At 49.8% G+C, this 20,275-nt stretch overlaps 9 protein-coding genes across 9 annotated transcripts; 7 read left to right on the top strand and 2 right to left on the bottom strand.

The window, feature by feature from the left end:
- Window positions 1-1,178: 1,178 nt before the first annotated feature.
- Window positions 1,179-5,801, top strand: PHATRDRAFT_49064 (predicted protein). Its single transcript, XM_002183720.1, has 4 exons — window positions 1,179-1,801; window positions 1,913-2,067; window positions 2,188-2,803; window positions 2,881-5,801. The coding sequence occupies exons 1-4, from the start codon at window positions 1,319-1,321 to the stop codon at window positions 3,964-3,966; spliced, it is 2,340 nt and encodes a 779-aa protein (XP_002183756.1). The 5' UTR covers window positions 1,179-1,318; the 3' UTR covers window positions 3,967-5,801.
- Window positions 5,802-6,211: 410 nt separating this feature from the next.
- Window positions 6,212-7,745, top strand: PHATRDRAFT_49062 (predicted protein; the record flags this gene model as incomplete). The annotated part of the gene is made up of 5 exons (XM_002183719.1): window positions 6,212-6,303; window positions 6,368-6,659; window positions 6,739-6,966; window positions 7,050-7,139; window positions 7,250-7,745. The coding sequence occupies 5 exons, from the start codon at window positions 6,212-6,214 to the stop codon at window positions 7,616-7,618; spliced, it is 1,071 nt and encodes a 356-aa protein (XP_002183755.1). The 3' UTR covers window positions 7,619-7,745.
- A 2,430-nt stretch (window positions 7,746-10,175) lies between these two features.
- Window positions 10,176-11,453, top strand: PHATRDRAFT_49061 (predicted protein; the record flags this gene model as incomplete). The annotated part of the gene is made up of 3 exons (XM_002183718.1): window positions 10,176-10,836; window positions 10,937-11,348; window positions 11,444-11,453. Exons 2-3 carry the CDS (start codon window positions 10,981-10,983, stop codon window positions 11,451-11,453), a joined length of 378 nt encoding a protein of 125 aa, XP_002183754.1. The 5' UTR covers window positions 10,176-10,836; window positions 10,937-10,980.
- A 162-nt stretch (window positions 11,454-11,615) lies between these two features.
- Window positions 11,616-12,557, bottom strand: PHATRDRAFT_15536 (predicted protein; the record flags this gene model as incomplete). The annotated part of the gene is made up of 1 exon (XM_002183577.1): window positions 11,616-12,557. The coding sequence occupies one exon, from the start codon at window positions 12,555-12,557 to the stop codon at window positions 11,616-11,618; it is 942 nt and encodes a 313-aa protein (XP_002183613.1).
- Window positions 12,558-13,220: 663 nt separating this feature from the next.
- Window positions 13,221-14,000, top strand: PHATRDRAFT_49059 (proteinase inhibitor). The gene is made up of 2 exons (XM_002183717.1): window positions 13,221-13,395; window positions 13,552-14,000. The coding sequence occupies exons 1-2, from the start codon at window positions 13,303-13,305 to the stop codon at window positions 13,816-13,818; spliced, it is 360 nt and encodes a 119-aa protein (XP_002183753.1). The 5' UTR covers window positions 13,221-13,302; the 3' UTR covers window positions 13,819-14,000.
- Window positions 14,001-14,629: 629 nt separating this feature from the next.
- PHATRDRAFT_49058 (predicted protein) lies at window positions 14,630-15,771 on the top strand (the record flags this gene model as incomplete). Its single annotated transcript, XM_002183716.1, has 3 exons — window positions 14,630-14,722; window positions 14,796-14,884; window positions 14,988-15,771. The coding sequence occupies 3 exons, from the start codon at window positions 14,630-14,632 to the stop codon at window positions 15,769-15,771; spliced, it is 966 nt and encodes a 321-aa protein (XP_002183752.1).
- A 367-nt stretch (window positions 15,772-16,138) lies between these two features.
- Window positions 16,139-17,331, top strand: PHATRDRAFT_49057 (predicted protein; the record flags this gene model as incomplete). The annotated part of the gene is made up of 2 exons (XM_002183715.1): window positions 16,139-16,897; window positions 16,990-17,331. 2 exons carry the CDS (start codon window positions 16,139-16,141, stop codon window positions 17,200-17,202), a joined length of 972 nt encoding a protein of 323 aa, XP_002183751.1. The 3' UTR covers window positions 17,203-17,331.
- Window positions 17,332-17,443: 112 nt separating this feature from the next.
- On the bottom strand, window positions 17,444-17,966 carry PHATRDRAFT_39687 (predicted protein; the record flags this gene model as incomplete). Its single annotated transcript, XM_002183576.1, has 2 exons — window positions 17,444-17,797; window positions 17,964-17,966. The coding sequence occupies 2 exons, from the start codon at window positions 17,964-17,966 to the stop codon at window positions 17,444-17,446; spliced, it is 357 nt and encodes a 118-aa protein (XP_002183612.1).
- Window positions 17,967-18,448: 482 nt separating this feature from the next.
- PHATRDRAFT_49056 (predicted protein) lies at window positions 18,449-20,210 on the top strand (the record flags this gene model as incomplete). The annotated part of the gene is made up of 2 exons (XM_002183714.1): window positions 18,449-18,879; window positions 19,008-20,210. Exons 1-2 carry the CDS (start codon window positions 18,568-18,570, stop codon window positions 20,208-20,210), a joined length of 1,515 nt encoding a protein of 504 aa, XP_002183750.1. The 5' UTR covers window positions 18,449-18,567.
- Between the last annotated feature and the right edge of the window lie 65 nt (window positions 20,211-20,275).

The raw sequence follows: 20,275 nt of genomic DNA, 5'->3' as shown, positions 1-20,275 counted from the left end.
GATGCTAGGCCGGCCGTCAGGGTGAAGGAGTCTCGGATGGACTGGTGAGTCTGTGCCCGTGGGTTTGTGCGAGTGCATAACGTTGTCGTCTAGAGCGTGTGGCCGCACCGACCCGTATAATGGATACGAACATAACCACTGCGAGTAGACCCGACCCCCCCAGGTCACATTCACAACCCCCAATATATCTAGTCACTGCCAGTACGGAGACCAGCGTCCGGTTGGGATTGCCAAGCACTTCCGGGTAACTCCAAAACCGGTACGAGGGTCACAGTCATCGAGTGAGGTGTGTGTGTGTGTCATACGCCGTTCCGTCTCTGTGCGCCACGAACCCCGCCCTACCAAGGGACAGTGGAAGAACGTACACCAACCTTTGCATTCACGTACCCGAAAACCCTGACCCTCGCTAACGATGAACCATGCGATTACGGAAGTGGAGTAAGGGTAGAGGTTCGCCCCCCCCATTCCAACGTCCCCAACCACATCCCTGTCCGCATGGCGGTTCGTTGGAAGAGTGTCTTCCGCGAGGGGCTGAGACGTTGGAACGGAAGTACCCCCCCCCCTACATAGTTTCTGCTTCTCTCGTCTGGATGAGAAGTTCAACCAAGTCACAGTCAACTCGCTTTCTACCGAATATCGATACACTTTCTTTGGAATTCCTAATTTCTCTCAAGTTCTACATAATTTCTTTATTTTAAATGTGATCTTTCGGGTAAATATCCATATTCTGAAGAAATGAAGCGCTAATCCCACGTCCAATCGGTGTTCCATCACCACAGCTACAAGCGCTAATCTATTGGAGTGCGCAGGCAACCATTGGTTTGCTCCGAAGATCCGGTACACGATTCCTGGGTGAATATACTGTAAAACGGTTTGGAACGACTGCGAAATCCGTTCCATAGTTTGTGGGGTACGGTGCGTGTGGATCGAACCGGGATCGGAGACCTTCGTTCGGACTTGACACCCCCCCCCCCCCCCCCCTGTCCTGGTAGAACGCCGAATCGAGACCATTGACACGCAAATCATCCATCAATATATTCGGGACATGTGTCCATCTGTTCCTCCGTCCTCGGAAGGTTGACATTCGAGAACCCTCCCGCTTCGTTCTAATCCTCACCCATCCAAGACGATATGCCCCCCTTTCTTTTTGGGAACGGTAGTCGTTCCAATCCAATCCAACGGGGAGTCAAATACTCAAAACAATCACAGAACTTGAGAGTGTGTGCGTGTGTGTGCCATACAAATCCCATAAAATCCGCAACGGGCAGGATTTCGGTACACACAAACACAAATCCACATCCATCGACAACCACACACCATGAACTTGTTTCGTACGATTGCCCTCCTTGGGTTGGCATCTCCCACAGTGTTGGCCTTTGACTACCAGATCACCGGCAGCGAGAGCATCGTCCTCACGGACGTCGAAACCGGCATTGACAAGATTGCCACCATCTTTACCGACGAACAGATTCTCGTGTCGGTCGATGGACTCACCTGGGAACCGTCCACCACCAACGTCACCGAATCCAATAACCTCCTCGTTTGGGAAACCTTTCTGGACGGACAGTTGCAGCCCCAGGCCAGCGGTACTCAGTCCTTGGCCGATACCGGACGCATCCTCCCCACCCGAATCGACGCCGGAGAAATCGTCGTGGGCAGTGGGGGTCGGGTCAATATTCGTGTCGAAATTACCGTCGACGGTAACACCATCACGACCGAAAAAGAGTTTGAAGCGTACGGGTCCGGAGTGTCCATTATTCCTCTGCTCGTGGTCCTCGTGTTTGCGCTTTCGACCCGTATGGTACGTACGATCCTGTGTGGGATTTCCGTTTGGCCAACAAGCCATTTGAGTCTCGCTCTACGAACCGTTCTCCTTCCTCACCGTCATTTTGGCTTTGTACGCGGTTTCTAGGTGGAATTTTCCCTCTTTTCGGGCATCTTTATCGGAGCCTGCATGATTAGCGGCAATCTCAAGGACGGGTTCAAGTCCACGTTGGAAGACTACATCCTCGAGGCTCTGGCCGATGTGGATCACGGATACGTTTACCTTTTCACGCTCTTTCTCTCGTAAGTTTGAAGTCACTGGAACAAGATTTTCATTCATTGCTCTCGCACTCGCACCAGTGAACAAGAAATAAATACGCGACCAATGCTGTGTGTTCTCACCCCACAAACTTTGTTGTCTAGTGGCTTGGTCGGAATGTTGGAAAAGAGCGGAGGCATGTACGGTTTCACCAAGGATGTTTCGCGATTCGCGACCACTCCCCGGACGGGTCAACTCGCCTGTTTCTCGGTCGGCATTTTTGTGTTCTTTGACGACTACGCCAACGTCCTACTCGCCGGAGAAACCATGCGTCCTCTTCTCGACCTACTCTACGTTTCGCGCGAAAAGCTCTCCTTCATCGTCGACGCCACGTCCGCTCCCATTGCCAGTCTTTCGCCAGTCTCCAGTTGGGTCGGATTCGAAGTGGGACTCATCCAAACGCAGCTCGATATCATCGTGGAACGAGCCGGAACCGACGATATTGGTATCAAGACCTCCGGTTTGGGAGTGTTCTTGCAAAGCATCAAGTACCGCTACTACCCGATTTTTATGATTGTTCTGATGTTGGGATTGATCTACAGTGGCCGTGATTTTGGTCCGATGCTCGTTGCGGAACGCAAAACTCAAGTCTACGAACGCTCCGATGGCGGTGACGGCAAGGGAGTCGCCAGCAAAAACGGAACCTCGGAGAAGCACAACGCCCCCAAGGAAGGAACGCCTTTGAAATCCTGGAATATGGTGTTCCCCGTACTGGTTTTGGTAAGTCGCTTCAAAGGCAAACGGAGCGTCGTCAGTTTGTACCACGCGCATTGTATCACTCACGAACTCGTCGACAGATTTTTTTCATTTTTTACATGCTCGTCAAAACGGGTGAGGAACCGGGGACCAGCCAAAGCTTCATGGACAAGATTGAAAACTCCAACTCGTATTCGGCCCTGCTTTGGGGTACCATGGCAGCCGTGATGCTGACCACCATCTTCTACTTGCTACAGCCAGTCAAGGATGGAAAAGTTCTCGTTCCCGTTCCAAGTGTGGTGAAGGAGCTATTCTTTTCGCGCAAAGAAAAAGACGAAGACGCCGAATCGCCGCCTCGTTTCCTCATGACGGTTCACGATAGTGTCGAGAGCTTCCTCTACGGAATGGGCCGCATCTTTCCGGCCCTCATCGTTCTGACACTTGCTTGGGCGTCTGGTGCTATTATGATTGGCGTCGGCGCCGACCGCTTGTTCTCACGCTGGATTGTCGGCGGTATTGACCCTAAAGCCTTGCCCACACTTTCCTTTATCATTTCCATGTTCATGGCGCTGGCTACCGGAACGTCTTGGGGAACCATGTCTATTCTGTTTCCTTTGATTCTGGTGCCAACGTACGACGCCTCCAACGGTGATCCCACCATTTTTTACGCCGTGACTGCCGGAGTTCTGAGCGGCAGCGTGGCCGGTGACCACATGAGTCCAATTTCGGATACCACAGTACTAAGCGCCCTCGCCTGCGATTGCGACCTCATCGCACACGTGACTACTCAGGTACCCTATGCCATGCTAGTGGTCCTCACGAGTATCATTTTGGGGACCGTGCCGATTGGCTACGATGCCTGGCCTAATATCATCGGAATTCTCCTTGGAGCTATTCTGTTGATTGGATTTGTGTACGGACTCTGCGCACCAGTAGTCAACGCTACCGGGCGTTTTGATCCCGTCACCGAGCTTTTCATCAAGTTTTCCAGCCGCGGTGAAAAGGAATCCTCGCTTTTGCTCCTCAAGGAAGATACGATCAAGAAAGCTGCTGGCGAAAACGTCCAAGAGTCGAAGGATCTCGATGTCAGCGAAGACGATAGCTCCAAGAAATTGGAAGAAGCCGTCTACGAGACGCCGATTGGCGTCGAAGCAGGGGATTCTCGCGAGGAGAATGAGAATATGTAGTAGTGGAAAGGTTTTCTCTTGAAATTGCCGATAAATGTTTTACATGGGCGAGACAGACCTTGAGCGTTTCTACTTAAATTATTTTTTATTGATACGGGTTTGCTCAATGCCTCTCTCTGCATTATAGCAAGAGTTAAGTTAGTTTCGGGCCTTTTTCATTTGATCGCGAATATCGGTGGAGCTGATATCTACCCGGAAATCCTTGAGGAGCGTAAATTTCGCTCGTAACCTCTCCGGCAGCTGTCTCACGTCATCTTCGCCACTCACAAAATCAGGGTCCCCCAACTTTTGTTGCACCCTTCCACCCACTACGAAATGGCAAGCCATATCATCTAAAGCGGCGATCATTTGCTCCTCACAATCGTTGTAGTATTTCGGATTTAATAAACGCACCAAGGTATCAGTCCCTATCACCATGTGCAGAGGAATTTTCTGATCGAAAGATCGTACCACCTGCTGAGGTTGAAAGATATCAACCTTTTGCTTGAAGAGTGGTGCATTTGTCAAAAGAATACCCCAACGCTCCGGCATATCAGCCAGCGTCAAAAAATGCTGAATTCGACGGACAATCTCGTCACTCGCAAGACTCGGTTTGTCGGCATTTGTTATGGACAACTCAAACCAAGCCACTTGACAACTAGACTCTGTTAGCGCTGCTTGAACCAGCTTTACATGACCCTCATGCGGGGGATTGAAGCTTCCTGGAAAAACCAAAGATTTGGGCGGTAAGAACGCCTGCGTCAAACACTTGAAGCCTTCCGCGGTGGGGATTAATGAAACTGCTTCCTCTTCTCCGCATAAAATTTTATCTGCTGCCTGGCGCACGACCTCGTCTGGATTATATCGTGCGGGAATAGGGAGTGTTATGCATAACTGGTCACCACAGCCTGTCGTCAGCTCCAGTAAGGTCGAAGGCGCTGACGCACTTTCAAGTGCGTGCTCCAAGCACGTAAGTATACAGTGACTGACGAAGACATCTTCCTCAAATCTACTGCGCTTCGTTGAATCGCTGTCTCCTCCAACCAAATCAATTTTCATGGCTACTTGTCTAGCGTCCGAGAAAGAAACGGCAACAAAGGCACGGCTGTTCCTTTTCGAAGTATCAGATCGCAAAGCCGAGGCGCAGCCAACACCAATAGCGTGGGTCATATTTTGCAGCGGAAAGTGCCCGTATTGAGGATCACCCGCCGCCGAAAGCTTAAGCGCTTGTTTAAGGGCCGCTAGAGAAGAGAAAGAAGCCGATTCCGCCGAGCAATATCGAAATGTTTCCGAGTCGAGGTTTCGCTGCACATACTGTCGATAACTTTCGCGATCGTACGTCAGTGTTCCTTCCAGAAGAATACTGGATGCTCCAGGAGTAGCTGCAAGGGTGGAAAGAAAGCTGCCCCCACCGCCGGCAACTGCCAAGGCGAGCCGGCAACTGGCACTGTGTCTTTTCCGAAAGTTGTTCATGCGCTGTTGGAGGCTTTCAAGGGAAAAATTCTCGTCTTCAGCCGTACTGCTACTGACACTACTATAGAGAGAGACCACTCTCGGCAACATGCTAGCTCTGGTTTCTGGTGTCGTCATCACAGTAGACGACGGTCGACTTCCTTGTCGAGAGAAGAAACTTTTCGGCAACTTCCACAACATGCGAGAGCTGAATGAAAGACTTGACGTCGAGACGACCAACGAGCAGAAGAGGAGACTAACAGAATGCGAGGCGAAGAAGCGGATGAAAGAAGTACAAAAGGGCCTTCCCAGCATCTTCACACCTCTGGCGCTTTGACTTCGTTTTACGTGCACCCCTACATAAGTTTTCGAATATGGTTGACTGTAATGTAAAACGATCAAAGAACTCTGTTTTTACTTCGGCTGCCTTCGGATCCGAAATGAAATCGAATGATCTACTAGCTAGTAGCTCTAGCTAGTCAAATCATTCGGTATCCCCCGACGACGTCCAGATTGACTGCGAATACCTTCCAAGGAATCCTATGGTCGGGTGTGCTTTTAAAAATGTTGTAGATTGTTCCAGGAGGTTCTCTTCAAAGATCATTGTAGTGTCATTTTCCATTTTGAAGAAAGGTGATAGTTAACGACTTATTGAAGTTCAACTTTTCTTCTAGAAATGTCGAAGTACGACTAACTGTAAAAGAGACTGACTGCAAGTGCGAGTAGAAAAAAATATGTCTTGCACACGCGGCATACCAATCAAGACAGCCCCCTTAGACTTCGTTCTCAAAAGCAACAGCAATCCTCGTTCAACATGCAAGGTAAACTGCATTACGGGCGTACCAAAACGACGAGAATCGGCTCGAGCAGGCTTCCGCACAGAAAGTATAAGCACCACCTCGGAGAGTTAGTCATTCTTTTTCCTCGTGGATATCGGACAGTTCAACACGTTGACAATGACATCATTTAGCATCACTGCTCCTCGATTTACGGAAAAAGACAATGCCAGAGAAATGCAGGAGTTGTCTCATGAAGAGAGAGATGCGATTGAGGATGATCTCTACGGAATATCGTCATTCGAGCCTTTCCCAGAAACAGCAGAGTTAAAAGCGAACGCCATTCAGCAACTCGATGAGGCTATCGCGTTAGTATCCGACGCTGAGAAAGTCCATTATTTAAAAGCGTTAAAAACCTGTCCCCAGCTCGTGCGACTCGAGTCCGATCCGATCTTATTCTTGAGAGCCGAGAGCTTTAACACGTGGGTAAGTGCTTGCTTGAAACCCTTTTAGTGCGAACAAGTCTGTAGCTAGATTCTTACTGATACCCGACTTATGTGTAAAGGCCGCAGCAGAGAGACTGATCAAATACTGGTCTATGCGCTGTAAGATATTCGGAGAGACTGCTTTCCTTCCCATTGTAGCAACCGGGCACGGTGCTTTAAGTCGAGCAGCAACTGCCATGTTGAGTGAGCATTATTGTTTGCCCCTCAAGGAAGATTCCAAGGGAAGAGCGGTCGTCTACTATGATCGCTCTAGGCTAAAAAATTCTACCGAATTTCGGAATGCCATTGTGAGTTAAGACTGTATCATTTGGCTTTTACCTCTTTTCAATTTTGCCAGCTCATTTATTGAACGATTGTCTACATGCGCCAGCTACAAGTTTTTATGTACACTTTAAATTGTTTTATAGCGGAATCAGAAGCGGCGCAAAAAAGCGGGGTTGTTCTTCTGGTGAATGCACGGGTATGTGAGGCTTAGGATCAGAACAAGAAGTTGTTGACTGGTCAGCTCGCTTGTTTTCTTAGCGATTGACTTCCTCATCTACTCACATATTGTCTCTGTTCTTGAGATAGGATGCCAGTGCCGCCCACTTTGATCGCAAGCAAGCAAAAGATGTCCTATCGATACTTCGAGACTGCATGCCAGCGAAGCTCAAAGCATCCCATGCCTGCTTGCCCCTTAGAAAGTCTCCCAAGGTATATATACTTCCAGTACTGCTTCACTTGATGGGTAGACGCTTTCGTCATCGTTTTCGGTTGCACTGCGGAAGCGATGAAGACAACATGATGGCGCTCGAAAAATATGGTTTGCTTACGGCACATATTCCAAAAGATGTCGGTGGCACGTTGGATGTCCAAATAGCATGCCAAAGTTGGCTCGCTTCAAGGCTAGAAAGGGAACGTTGGCAAGAAGAGTCAGGTCTCTACAAGCACAGTTTTTGAGCAATTTTTTGAATACAATGCTTTCTGGGGAGAAATGTGTTACCAGTCCGCACGTTTTCTCTTCTCTCCAATGCGAGCCTCTATTAAAAGAAATCGAAGAAAGATTATAGGTCATTTTTTTCTCATGAACTATTGTCACGTGACATGGCTGCCTTCTTTATCGCAGCTACCTTTACGGAAACAGGTTGGAACCGAGACTTCTGGCTAGAATCTGGAATCTTTTCCGAGTTTACTTTGAAGTCGGTTGCACGGCGTTGTTCTGTCCATCGCACTTTCAACCCAGAACACTTCTCTGCTCTCGCAAGGAAGTGCGCTCGTCTCACTGGGGCGTGCCTCAACGCCACAAGCATAAATAGCCCAAAATGGGTTGTTTTTAACGCTTTTAAACTTTAAAAAGCGGTAATTTCCGGTAGGCGTTAAAATTACGAAGTGAGCTATGTTCGGAATCAAATCCACTTAAGGATTAGAACTCAGTCCCGGATTTCGTGAAGGATTCTGAATCCTTCACTAATTTAGTGAAGCTTTCTAAATCCTTCACTAAATTAGTGAAGGTTTCCAAATCCTTCACTAATTAAGTGAAGGTTTCTGAATCCTTCACTAAATTAGTGAAGGATTTAATGAAGGATTTACAATTAGATTTTGAAACGACCGTGACTTGGGAGACGAAAAAATAACCAGTAGTCCCTGTCTTTCCTTAACTGTTAGCAGGCGCTCTACAAATCTCCAAAAGGCGTCTATTACAGTTTTACTTGAACAATATACGCAAAGGCACAGGCCGTGTGAGCGTTGGAGTCTCGCCGCGACGTCGGGGAAAAATTTCGGGTCGTTCAAGTGCTGCGAGTTCAGCCTTGGAGAATGGACCCGGAGGATGATCTGCAGGAAGTGGTCGTGGCAAAACAGGAGGGCGAAGACTTCATATGCAAAGGCACAGTTTGTGTGAGCATTTGAGTATTGCCGTAACGTTGGGAATAATGTAGGGTCGTTCAAGCGCTGCGAGTTCAGCCTCGGCGACGGGACGCGGAGGAGGATCTGCAGGACGAGGTCGCGGCAAAACAGGAGGGCGAGGTCCCAAGCGCAAGGCCGATGCTTCCGTATCGATGGTAACAGGAGCTTTCACTCCTAGCTACCACACTGAGACAGCAGCAACGCAAACAAAATGCTTCCTGTAAAGGATCGACGGCACACATTCGGGGAACGGACGTGTACGTTCCTACGGCGGTAGCGGCCACTACCGGCGTTCGTCGTAGCTTTCAATCATTACAGATCTCCCAGCACGTTTAGGGGAAAGCTGCGAGGGTAGAGGCCGATGACGATATTGTCGGGATAAAGTGGACGTCGACGGGGACAATCCGCCACCGTTGTAGCGTGCGCGACTCGAGTCGCTCCTCACTCGCGGTGTCACCCAGGAGTTGACAACTACCAGTCTCGATATTGATGCTATGCATCTGTACTATCACACCGCAGGCTGTCAGCGTATCTATCATCAGATTGTGGCCTGTCCAATGGAGCTGGTCCCCCTCATGGGCTTGTGCGTCCAGTGCGAAAAGAAATGGAAAGACAGGGACTACTGACTGTGAGTATTTTTTTCGTCTCCCAAGTCACGGTCATTTGAAAATTCTAAGTGTAAATCCTTCGCTAAATCCTTCACTAAATCCTTCACTAAATCCTTCACTAATTTAGTGAAGGATTCAGAATCCTTCACTAAATTTAACAAGGATTGAAAACCCTATTCAAAAGTTCAGCCAGTCCAAGCTTTCAAACGGCACTTAGAAAAATCTGTCTGGCGCGCAAGAAGGAACACTCATTAAATATGAAATGTCTTCTTTGTTATTTCGATGAAATTAGTAAAATGAGGCACGGCCCTGTCAATTCGACATAGCCTACCCATCCCGAAGCAATTGGAATCAGACCAGTCGACAGGAGTCACCAGAGGCTGCTCTGCTTTCAACTACCAGGTAACTTAAGACTGGAAGTTAAAGACTTTCTATTTCCGTGATTGGCTGCTTTGAACAGCGCACATGTCGCCTTATTTTCGAAGACGATAACGCATGCTGCCCTGTCAAGACTATCTGCGAGTCGTTCTGTTCGCCAAAGGCCGCGGAGCCGATGCGGCCAGTTACCGTCCCAATCGAGATGAGAGTCAGTGGTGGAATCGCAGAGACGCGCTGGTACGATGCGTTGCCGCTTTTTTGTTTGGACCGCCGTCACCGACGTCCTCATGCCAAAACTCTCCCGATCACGCTAAATCGTCTTCTGAACGAGAGCTTGTTCTTTTATTCGACGAAGATTGGTCACGAATGCACATGAGGTGCGCAACACAAAGATCCAGCGGTATCCCAGTTCTGTTTCCTTCTGAGATGAACATAGTCTCGGTCTGGAAGGAAGCTGCCTTGAAAGGAAACGGTTGCACGGTGAGGTCAAACGGACTGTTGTGCACCTTAATTTCCTGCAATTCTATAGAAGAAATACCGTCAGATATGAACAGCAAACGGGAAATTCTCGAGCATTTGCAAAATAATTGTTCGATAGATTTTCTACGAGAGCATCGGTTGAACAGCTCACTATCAGTGATACTGAGAAAAACTAATAAGCAGGGTTTACAAAAGACGTGGGCCCAATGGAGGAAAAAGACGACGACAAATGTTCAAGATCGATCTACGAATGAAACAGACTCATCGCATTACAATACACTCGAACTCATATTAGGAGAACTCGTGAAACCTGTGTCAGATTCGGAAACGACACGAACGATTGCTGGAATTTTGCACGAAAGCAGTTCGAATGAGCTGCCATACTGGGAACAGAGGGAACACAAATGCCAAGCGAAAGCTACTGATTCGACGCGTCTGCAGGTTTGCCTTTTTTTAGGAGCAGTGCGCGACATGCATCCTTCCGAAAACCGTATCCTCGCACGAGTTTGCGGACACGCCACCATTCCTTTGGTGGAAGTGCGCCTCGGTCCCGTTCCCGAATTTACTAGTAAAATACTATCAGTCGTTGCCTACCATCATAATCAAGAATCCCTTGGCCCAGCGATAGCTATTTTGGCAGAGCGTCAAATGGAAAAGAAGAAAAAGCGCCCTCGTGAGGAGGTTGCGGAGCCATCCACCACTGGCAATGAATCATCCCCGCTTTTGCATACCGTCTGTTCGCTGCCTATTGCATCAACGAAGATCTCGGTGGACCTGAAAGATAGAGATCGAACACTTTGGATTCTGGTGCGTTGCATTGTGGTTTCGTTGTGGCGATCTCGACTGGCAGGGAACTCTGACTTGCGAAGCAATCCCTTATTGAATCGAATTTCCTTACTTTTCGAAGACGGATTTTTTTTGACGTTGGACCAAGATGAGCTCGTTTCCGCGATGGCCGAACAGCACCAGGCTGCTCCTTCCGAGTTTCAAATTTTGTCGGTTTTGAAGCAAAGAATCTCGTCACCAATTTTCCCGAAACGCTCGAACACTGACAAGAGCAAGACTGAAGGGTCGTACGAGGACTTTGTCTCGGCGCTTATGTCACAGGCAGATCCACAACCAGTGCTTGTGATAGACACCGATGACGGCGGAGATGCACAGAATCTTTGCGAAATATTCCGTTCCTCACCACCAAGAAATCCATCGAGCGGAAAAGCTTTTACGTTGGTGGCTTTGGTTTCAATTGCGAAATCGACTGTGAAAAAGAAACTCGTCGCAATGCTCGAGCAGGCTCGTTTTCCCATTTTTTTGCCACGAAGGTCCATCAGAGACAAATGCCAAGATCGCGAGGCTGCAACAATAACACTTTTGCAACACTTTTTCTACCAGAACATATTGTGGGACATGCTGACAGCAAACACTAGTATCGTAGTACGCAACTCTCCCAGTCGAAAGAAGAAGAAAAAGAATAAACGAGATGGTCACTGACACAGGTAGCACCCCTTACTATGCCGGTGCGGCACAAATATTTACATTCCATAAAGAAATCTATGGGTTCATAGACAACGCGATCTAAGAAACTACGGTCAGGATTTTCCAACTAGCTGATAGAGATCCGTTCGTTTTTGCTTGCCAATCGGAATGGAGGTTCGCATTTCCGTAACCTTGGACAGGTCTAGATCCGCGAAAACAATGCCGGCCTTTTCATTCGTCGTTGCAATCACTTCACCCCACGGAGACACCGCGGTCGAATGACCCCAGGCTGTGTAGTGGGGATACAGACCGGCCTTTGAAGGAGGTTCGGTACGCGCGGGCGAAGCCGTCAAGACGAAACACTGATTGTCCACGGCCCGACCACGCTGCAGCAACTCCCAATGAGCCGGGCCAGTGGTAAGATTGAAGGCTCCTGGGTAGATTAGTATTCCGCAGTCGTGCTCTTTGGCCAAGAGCATGGCGTATTCTGGAAATCGTATATCGTAGCAGATGCCCAATCCAATGTTGCCCCACGGGGTGGCAAAGTGGGACACAGTGTTTCCAGGACTCAAGGTGTCCGACTCGAAAAAGGTAATACCCCCCGGAACGTCGATATCGAAGAGATGCATTTTGCGATGCTTCGCCACCAGGTTTCCTTGAGGATCAAATACCAGACTGGTATTGTAAATTTTATCGTCGTCATCACGCTCGGGAATACTGCCTCCGACAATCCACAATTTGTGTTCTTTGGCGCTCTCGCGCAAGAGATCGGCCGAAGGTGACTCGTACACGCCTGTGTGTCCGTCACCATCTTGAGCGAGAACGTCGGGCAACTGTTCGGCGTACTCTGGAAAGGCGGCCGTTGCGTACGGGGAATTCCAGATTTCCGGCAAAACCACAAGCCTTGCTCCCTGATTAGCCGCCCGATTAAGATACTCCCTTGCCGTTTGGTGATTCTGGGCCTTGTCGTTTGTCACGGGGAGCTGACACAAGGCTACCCGCAATACGGAAGGATCATCATCATCATCGTCGTCGTTCTGCCTGGAAGCACTCATGAGACGAGTCGTGGGTAATGGTACCGTGGAAGAAAATCTGTGGCTGCTCCAACTTAAAAGTTGCGAAGAAGACGCGAAGGAACGAGAATAGCTCTTAACTGAATGTCCCGCGAGTTCACCGTCACCTCTTCGGCCACCACCGCGGACACGACTGACGGCTTGACGATGGATCGAGCGAGTTCGAATGCTCCAAGCAAACGATGTAGTCGACAACGATGCGGAGGAGAACCACAAGGCCAACGGACGATGGCCCAATCTCATGGTGGTGCGATCTGTGTCTGTGTTTCACAGTGAGTGAGCGCGTACAAAGCTGCCCTCTTGGTCTCATTGAAGTGGAACCCCAAGGAATTCATACCGTAAATGTGCGGGGATGCATTCCCTATTCGCGCTCTCTGTCATCATTCACTCACCCTACCCTATTTCTCATTTTCAGCTAGTCTTTCAACCAAATTACTTGGTACGTAGTGTTCCGATTGTGGCACTCCGATTTATTGTAAATTGGTTTTCGTCGAAGGTCTTACACTTATACCGTATATCGAACCACGTTGAGATAATTTCAATTGTCGAAGACGGATGTAAAATTTAGTTACGTATTCTCAACGGAATTTCAGTCTTTTCTGGGATACAAACACATGCAGGCAAAAACGAACGAGGCGCACGGACTGGGAACGGCAACCACGACGGTCACAGCAACGATTGACTGTGACACTCCACCGAATACATATTTTCGAGTGAACCAGTTGCCATGGCCGCTAGCAAAATGTGGATTGCTGTTGTAGTGATCGTCGTAGGAACTATTTTAGCAACCGCTCAGGTGCAGAACAGAGGAAACAAGGTTGTAAGTGGAACCACAACCGACGAGAGCGTCAGTGTCCTTCGCGATACCTTCTTCAATCCTGGAATTCGGAACTGGAGTCTTGCGAATCCACGACTTTTTGAGATTTGTCTCTCACTCCTGTTGTTTCTCTATGCACACTGACTCTGACTTTATTAGTCATCGAAAACAAACGCAGCTATGGTACCCATGCCCAAGATCGGTGGTGGTGACGAAGGGCAAAACAAGGAGGGCCCCTGGCCCCAGTGTGTGGGATGGACCGGTGAAAAATGCAAAACGTGGATCGAAAGTTTCGCCGAAGACTTGCGAGGCAACGTGTACATCCTTCCGGAAGATTCCATGATGACGATGGATTTTCGCACGGATCGGGTCCGCATTCTGGTCGACGGAAATGACCTGGTTTCTCAAACTCCTTCGCGCGGTTAGACCATTGATCATGATACTCGGTGCGACGTGATGGAACGCAATGCCGCAATCTTTGTATGAGCAAACTAGAGGTGGACGAAGAAACGAACATTGAGCAGTCCTACTATGCATGCTTAGGCTTTACCAGCAAACGAGAGAAACCCCTGGTGTAAATTATAGAGTCGGAGAATTTTCGTTGACAAGCTTTGGAAGGTATCTTTATTGTTCACTTGTCAGGCAACAACTCACTCAGCAAAAGGATGGACAAATTACGTGTCGTTAATTAGAGCTAGCGCAATTCGCGACATCTGACGGGTCTAGTTTTGTGAGGAAGCGCCCGTTTTTGTGCCCGAGTCTCCGAAGCAGATACATCCGAAAGGCGCGACGAGATATGGCGTGCATCAGAGCATGCGTAGAGATGTATGTAGCAGACTTTCTTCTAGAGTAGGATCCAATTCAAGGATTCCTGATTTGCCTTCCTTGATCGCCCAAAATCTCGCGGACTATACCTGTTAACATCAACAGGAAAGTATAGGCCTGTCTCAAAACCCGGAAGTGAAGGAAGTTTAGCCTATCGGTACATAGAGAGAAATCAGCACCTATGTAGATATACCGTGAAGGCACCCATTCCTGACCTGCATTTTCGTCTCCAAAAAGTGCGACTTTCAAACTCACCTTCCCCGCTTCCGTCACTCACCTGTCCCATTGCATGGTTCGCAAACAGAAGAAAGCATCGTTCCTAGTTTGTGACACAAAACTGACGCAACGGCCGCAATCAAACCACATTCCCGTAGTCTTCATGGGGAATACTACAATATCATTCCCGTCCGACATGGTGCTCGAGGTTCATACAAAGGATGACCAGCAGCAGGACGAAACATCCGCTGAGCGAAAATCCGAAGCCGTTACCAATGAATACGTTTTGGTGAGTTCTCAAGAACGGATGTTCACAGTGAAGAAATCCACAGTCTTTCTCACACTTTCATTCCTCTCTCAAGAACGTGGCCTTTTTATCATTCCTTGGCTTTACAACACTTCAGTGCTTTTTTGCCGTTATGGCAAGATCACAATCGATGATGGCTGACTGGTACGTCGCGACCAATAGGTTGTGTATCGGTGCGGTCATCTCAAGCAGGTACACACTCACTTTCAATTGCTTACTGACACTTCGCGCTGCTGCAACGTGACAGCGCTGCCATGTACGTGGATGTTGTAACCTACTTGTTCAATTTCTTGGCGGAACGGCTAAAACACGGACACATCGACACGCCCTGGAGAGACATGCGATTGCGTCGGCTTTTCTTGGAGCTCATCCCACCGCTAATCAGTGTCACAACACTAGTCGCGGTCACTGTCATAGCGCTTCGCCAAGCCTTTGTCATTCTATTGACGCCGGACGACGATGAATCCAAGGAACAACAGCCAGATTTAGTTATTATGCTCGTCTTTAGCGCTCTAAATTTGGTACTCGACATCATTAACGTGAGCTGTTTTGCACGAGCCGACCAGGCCGTGGGATTGCCGGGTCAGCACGGTTATGAACACGTTGACGGTCGTCACCACGACCACCAGCATTGCGAGCACAATGCGAACGGGAATAGTACTGCGACCCCATTTTCCAGCGAGGCAACACCTCTTGTTGCCAGCAACCATTCCAGTAATTGTGATCACGAAGACAGTTCACAAGACACCGAAGCGGAGGGTTTGAATTTGAATATGTGCTCGGCATGGACGCACGTTTGTGCGGATACGTTGCGGAGCGTTGCCGTGCTGATCGCCGCTGGTTTCGCCTACATATTTCCTCAGCTTTTGACACCGGCCGATGCCGATTCGTGGGGTGCTATCGTCGTGTCCATTATAATTTTGATCTCACTGGGACCACTTCTGCAAGGCTTGTACCTGACAGCGTGCAAAATTCGGACCGTTTGGTGTGAAGAAGAGCCAGGTTCCAAGATTTTGATTCTGAATGTGTAGGGGCCTGAAATCTAGAAAACGGGGTTGGTGCATGTGTTTTTTCTCGAGGACCGGCGGAGAAATGACGCAGAGAGTTTCATGGCTTTTTTCTGCGTGTGAAATCCGAAGGAATGAGGGTTGAAAAGAACAGGGTTGTCGCCATGGGCACACGCCGAACGACAGACATCGAGCACGCATACGTCATAGGAGTATCACGATTCACAGTCACGCAGAATCAGATACCCTTCCATCAAAATAGCAGGGTAAAGAGAATATAGGACATCACGCGCTCGTTCCAGTGACAAAAAACCGCGAGTTTCCTGCGGCGCGTGGAGAAGAGCAAAGACATCGCTTCGCATCGTTCCAGAGCGCCTAAGCGAGAGCAACCATGGCACCCCAAGAGCGAAAAGATGAAGTCAACCAGAACGTAGAAGACGGGCGTGTATCAAAAAGAGAAACTAGTCTCGTAACGAACGCGCGGTCGAAACCCTCGGACGAATATGTTTTAAACTTTGCGTTTTATTCCTTTATTGGTTTCGTGGCTGTCCAGACAGTCTTTGCCATACTAGCCAATTCCCAGTCTATGCTGGCGGACTCGGAAGCCATGTCGGTGGATGCACTGACGTATCTGTTCAACGCGTGCGCGGAGCGCATCAAGAAACGACCGTTTTCCGAAGCGGAACTCGAGCTGCCACTCCGCGTGCGCAACTACCGCCGTGAACTGCGCCGTTTGTATCTGGAACTGGTACCGCCAACTATCAGCGTTTCAGCGCTTCTGATCATCACATTTTATACCCTGAAGGAGGCCTATAGTACGCTGGTTGGAGACGAAGAGGGCAACGACGAAGAGGATGTTTCCATCGGAATCATGCTCTTCTTTTCAACGGCAAATTTGCTACTCGATGTGGTGAATGTGACTTGCTTTGCCCGGGCAGGATCGGCTTTTGGGTTGGAAGTGATCAAACGTGAAAACACAGCGATTCGAAGGACCATGTCTGGTGAAGCCGCCGAAAACATGTCTCTTCTGGGCAACGGGGATACGAACGTGGACAAGAACGATGGCGAAAACTACGGGACGACAACGAGCATTTCTCGACCGGAGGGGCCTCCAGAGTTGGTCAATCTCAATATGTGTAGCGCTTGGACGGTACGCTTATTAATCGGCGAGGGATGGATGCTTTCGGTATTTTTCTGTCCCACCGAGACTCACATCTTGCTCCTTTTTCCTTTGGGGACCAGCATGTTTGCGCCGATACGTTGCGCAGCACGACCGTGTTGGTGGTTTCCTTCATCGCCACCATTTTTCCCACCATTGACGCGTCGGAGGCGGATGCCGTAGCGGCCGTCATTGTCAGCTTTGTCATAATCGGTTCTTTGTTTCCCTTGCTCCAGGGTCTAGTCCTGACGGCCGTACAAATTGCCTCGCAACACCGCCATCCAGTAACGGCTTGAATAGACAGCGAGCGGAGTTGCGCACGCCGACTATAGCATCCCTGGCACTCCTTACGGTACTTTTCTTGTTGTGAATACATGCTTCCCCTAGATAATACATTCTAAAATAAAGTCCGCATTGGTTTACATATACAGCACACGGCCGCTGTAGTGCATGATGCAGAATCCACCAAAGTCCATTTCCCTCTACAAACCCTACTAACACCAGCCATAGCGTAGTACCAAAAAAGTCTGTTAAGGTTTATTCTTCATCGTCGCCGTCTCCTCCACTAATGGCGTAGTACCGCATTTCGTAAGAATTTTTGGATGCCGCCACCACACGCATGTAATTCTTCAGTTGCTGTTTTTTCAAATACCGCTTGGAAAGGTACTTGAGTTGTCGCTTGGAAAAACCGAGTTCGGCCGGACTGGCGACGGTAAGCTTGGTACGATCCCGACTGAGCACCACGCCGCTGGTGGCGAGCTGTCCAGTTTTACCCCCAATCTTGAGTCGATCGTGTAGGTACTTTTCGAACTGCGCCACGTCCAGGACTTTGTCGTCCACGGGTTGCGTGCAGTCAATGACGAATTTGACGATGGATTTCTTACCCTTGACCTGTAGTTGCCCGAGTCCAGCACACGAACAAACAAAAAGTCAGTACAAAAAGGTCGATCCGAAACATTCCGTGTGGGGGAGGAGAAACTCCATTCCAGTTTGGCCCCCGGACCAATCTTGCTTTGCAGCAAGTGACCGGGTAGGCGGATCACAGAGGATCACTTACCATGATGGAATAGGTGTTGGTGGATTGATAGGTGCGTGGGTAGCTCGCGGTGTGAGCAAAAACCCGTGTACGCCTGGTTGAGACCAAGCACACAAAGAGGCTGCGTTTTCGTGGATAGTTCACGTTAGGTAAGTCGACGACGGCACCGATGCAATTTTAGTAAGGCGGTAAATTACTGCCAGTCCCACTGGTTCAACTGGGTCACACGTCGGGAATCCGAACGAGGGTGGAATAGGGTGAGGTAGACCGGTGGTACCAACCAAACCCCAGATTTTGCCGTGGAGAGAATGACAGACTGCAGCTGGTACGTGTGCGGACGCGCACGTTGGATGGACGACGTTGCGACAGTACCTACCTACGATCAATCCATCAGTGCCCGTCCTTCGATACGACGGCACACAAAGCACCAAAAACGGCCCTACCGTTCTTTACGTACCTGTGACATACATTAGTGAGATTCGTTGTTGACCCAAATTCTCGTACAACACCCCGCACACACTCACTCTCGCTGGATTCTTTCTGTGGTCATTGCGTTACTTTGCCTTCGTCTTCTCGACGACAGACTGTTACAACCACATCCTTGTCGCTCTCACCAATTCCAATCATGCCTTCGGTGACGTACAGTAGTACCCGCGGCGGTCAAACGAACCTCGCCTTTCGGGATGTGGTAATGCAGGGTTTGGCGCACGATCGGGGCTTGTTCGTCCCGGACCGTCTACCGACGGTGAGCACGACGGAACTGGAATCCTGGCGATCTCTGTCGTACGCCGAATTAGCGGTCAACGTCATTGCCAAGTTCGTCGGCGACGATCAGGTGCCCTTGCCCAATTTACGGGATATTGTCACCCGGTCGTGTGCAGCCTTTCGCGACGCACAAGTCACGCCCCTCGTTCACGTCGGGGGACATTACGTGTTGGTACGTACGCCATCTGTTACGGAGAGTCTCGGATCATTCTCGTGTCGACGCTTCTTTTTGGAGAGACTCTCACACCACTGAACTACTCACTCTCTGGGTCGTTTCCGGGGACGGTATCAATTTCACAGGAGCTATTTCACGGACCCACCTTTGCTTTCAAAGACGTGGCTTTGCAAATGCTCGGCAACTTTTTCGAATACTTTTTGAGTACGGGCAGTAACGGGGGTCGCCTCGCCGTGTTGGGCGCCACGTCCGGGGATACCGGTTCGGCCGCCATTGCCGGATTGCGCGGCAAAAAGGGCATCACTTGCGTCATTTTGTTCCCCAACGGACGCGTCTCGGCCATACAGGAACGACAAATGACCACCGTGCCGGACGAGAACGTGCACTGTGTCGCTATCGACGGCACCTTTGATGATTGTCAAGATATCGTCAAGGCGAGTTTCAACACACCGGCCTTTCGGGACAAGGTGCACCTGGGAGCGGTCAATTCCATTAATTGGTGTCGTGTTTTGGCGCAGACGACCTATTACTACTGGAGTTACTTGCGTGTGACGGACGCCCACAAGGACATCCCGGAAGTCCATTTTTCCGTCCCGACGGGAAACTTTGGGGACGTTCTGGCCGGTTACTACGCCAAGCAAATGGGTCTGCCCGTAGGCAAATTGATCGTCGCCACCAACGAAAACGACATTCTGCATCGCTTCTTTACCGCCGGCGAGTACCACCGCGAATCGATTGCGGAGACGATCTCACCCAGCATGGATATTTGCGTCAGCAGCAACTTTGAACGCTACCTGTTCCACTTGGCCGGCAACGACGCGAGCATGCTGAGCGCGTGGATGCAAGCCTTTGAAAAGACGGGCCAACTGACCATTCAAGGTGACCTGTTGCGGCAGGCCCAGGCCGACTTTGATTCTTGTCGTGGCGATACGTCGCAGACTCTCGCCACGATTGAAACTTACCACCAGAAGCATCAGTACGTCTTGTGTCCGCATTCCGCGGTGGGTGTGTACGCTATCCACCAGTTGTCCCTGGTTTCGTCGGCCACGGTCTGTTTGGCCACGGCCCACGAAGCCAAATTCCCCGCCGCCGTGGCTCAGGTCGTGGAACCAATGCCACCCCCACCGACCGAACTCGCTGTTCTCCGGGACTTGCCCACCCGTCGCGTCGAATTACCGAACGACCTGGCCACGGTACAAGCCTTTGTGGAAGAGTGCGTCTTTTCTCGGCCACGCAAATGGCAAGCGGTGGCGAAACATTTGGCCGCGGTGACCGTGGCGGTGGGTGTTGCCGCCGTGGCGTTGCAAGCCATGACCCGGCGACGATAATCGAAACACTTAACGTACGGTTGGAACGAATTCGGTCACGAATTTGCGTGGCATGCTCGTATTGT

This window comes from Phaeodactylum tricornutum, chromosome 20 (assembly GCF_000150955.2).
Source record: "Phaeodactylum tricornutum CCAP 1055/1 chromosome 20, whole genome shotgun sequence".
NCBI lineage: Eukaryota > Bacillariophyta > Bacillariophyceae > Surirellales > Neidiaceae > Phaeodactylum > Phaeodactylum tricornutum.
This window is presented reverse-complemented; position numbering and strand designations above follow the sequence as displayed.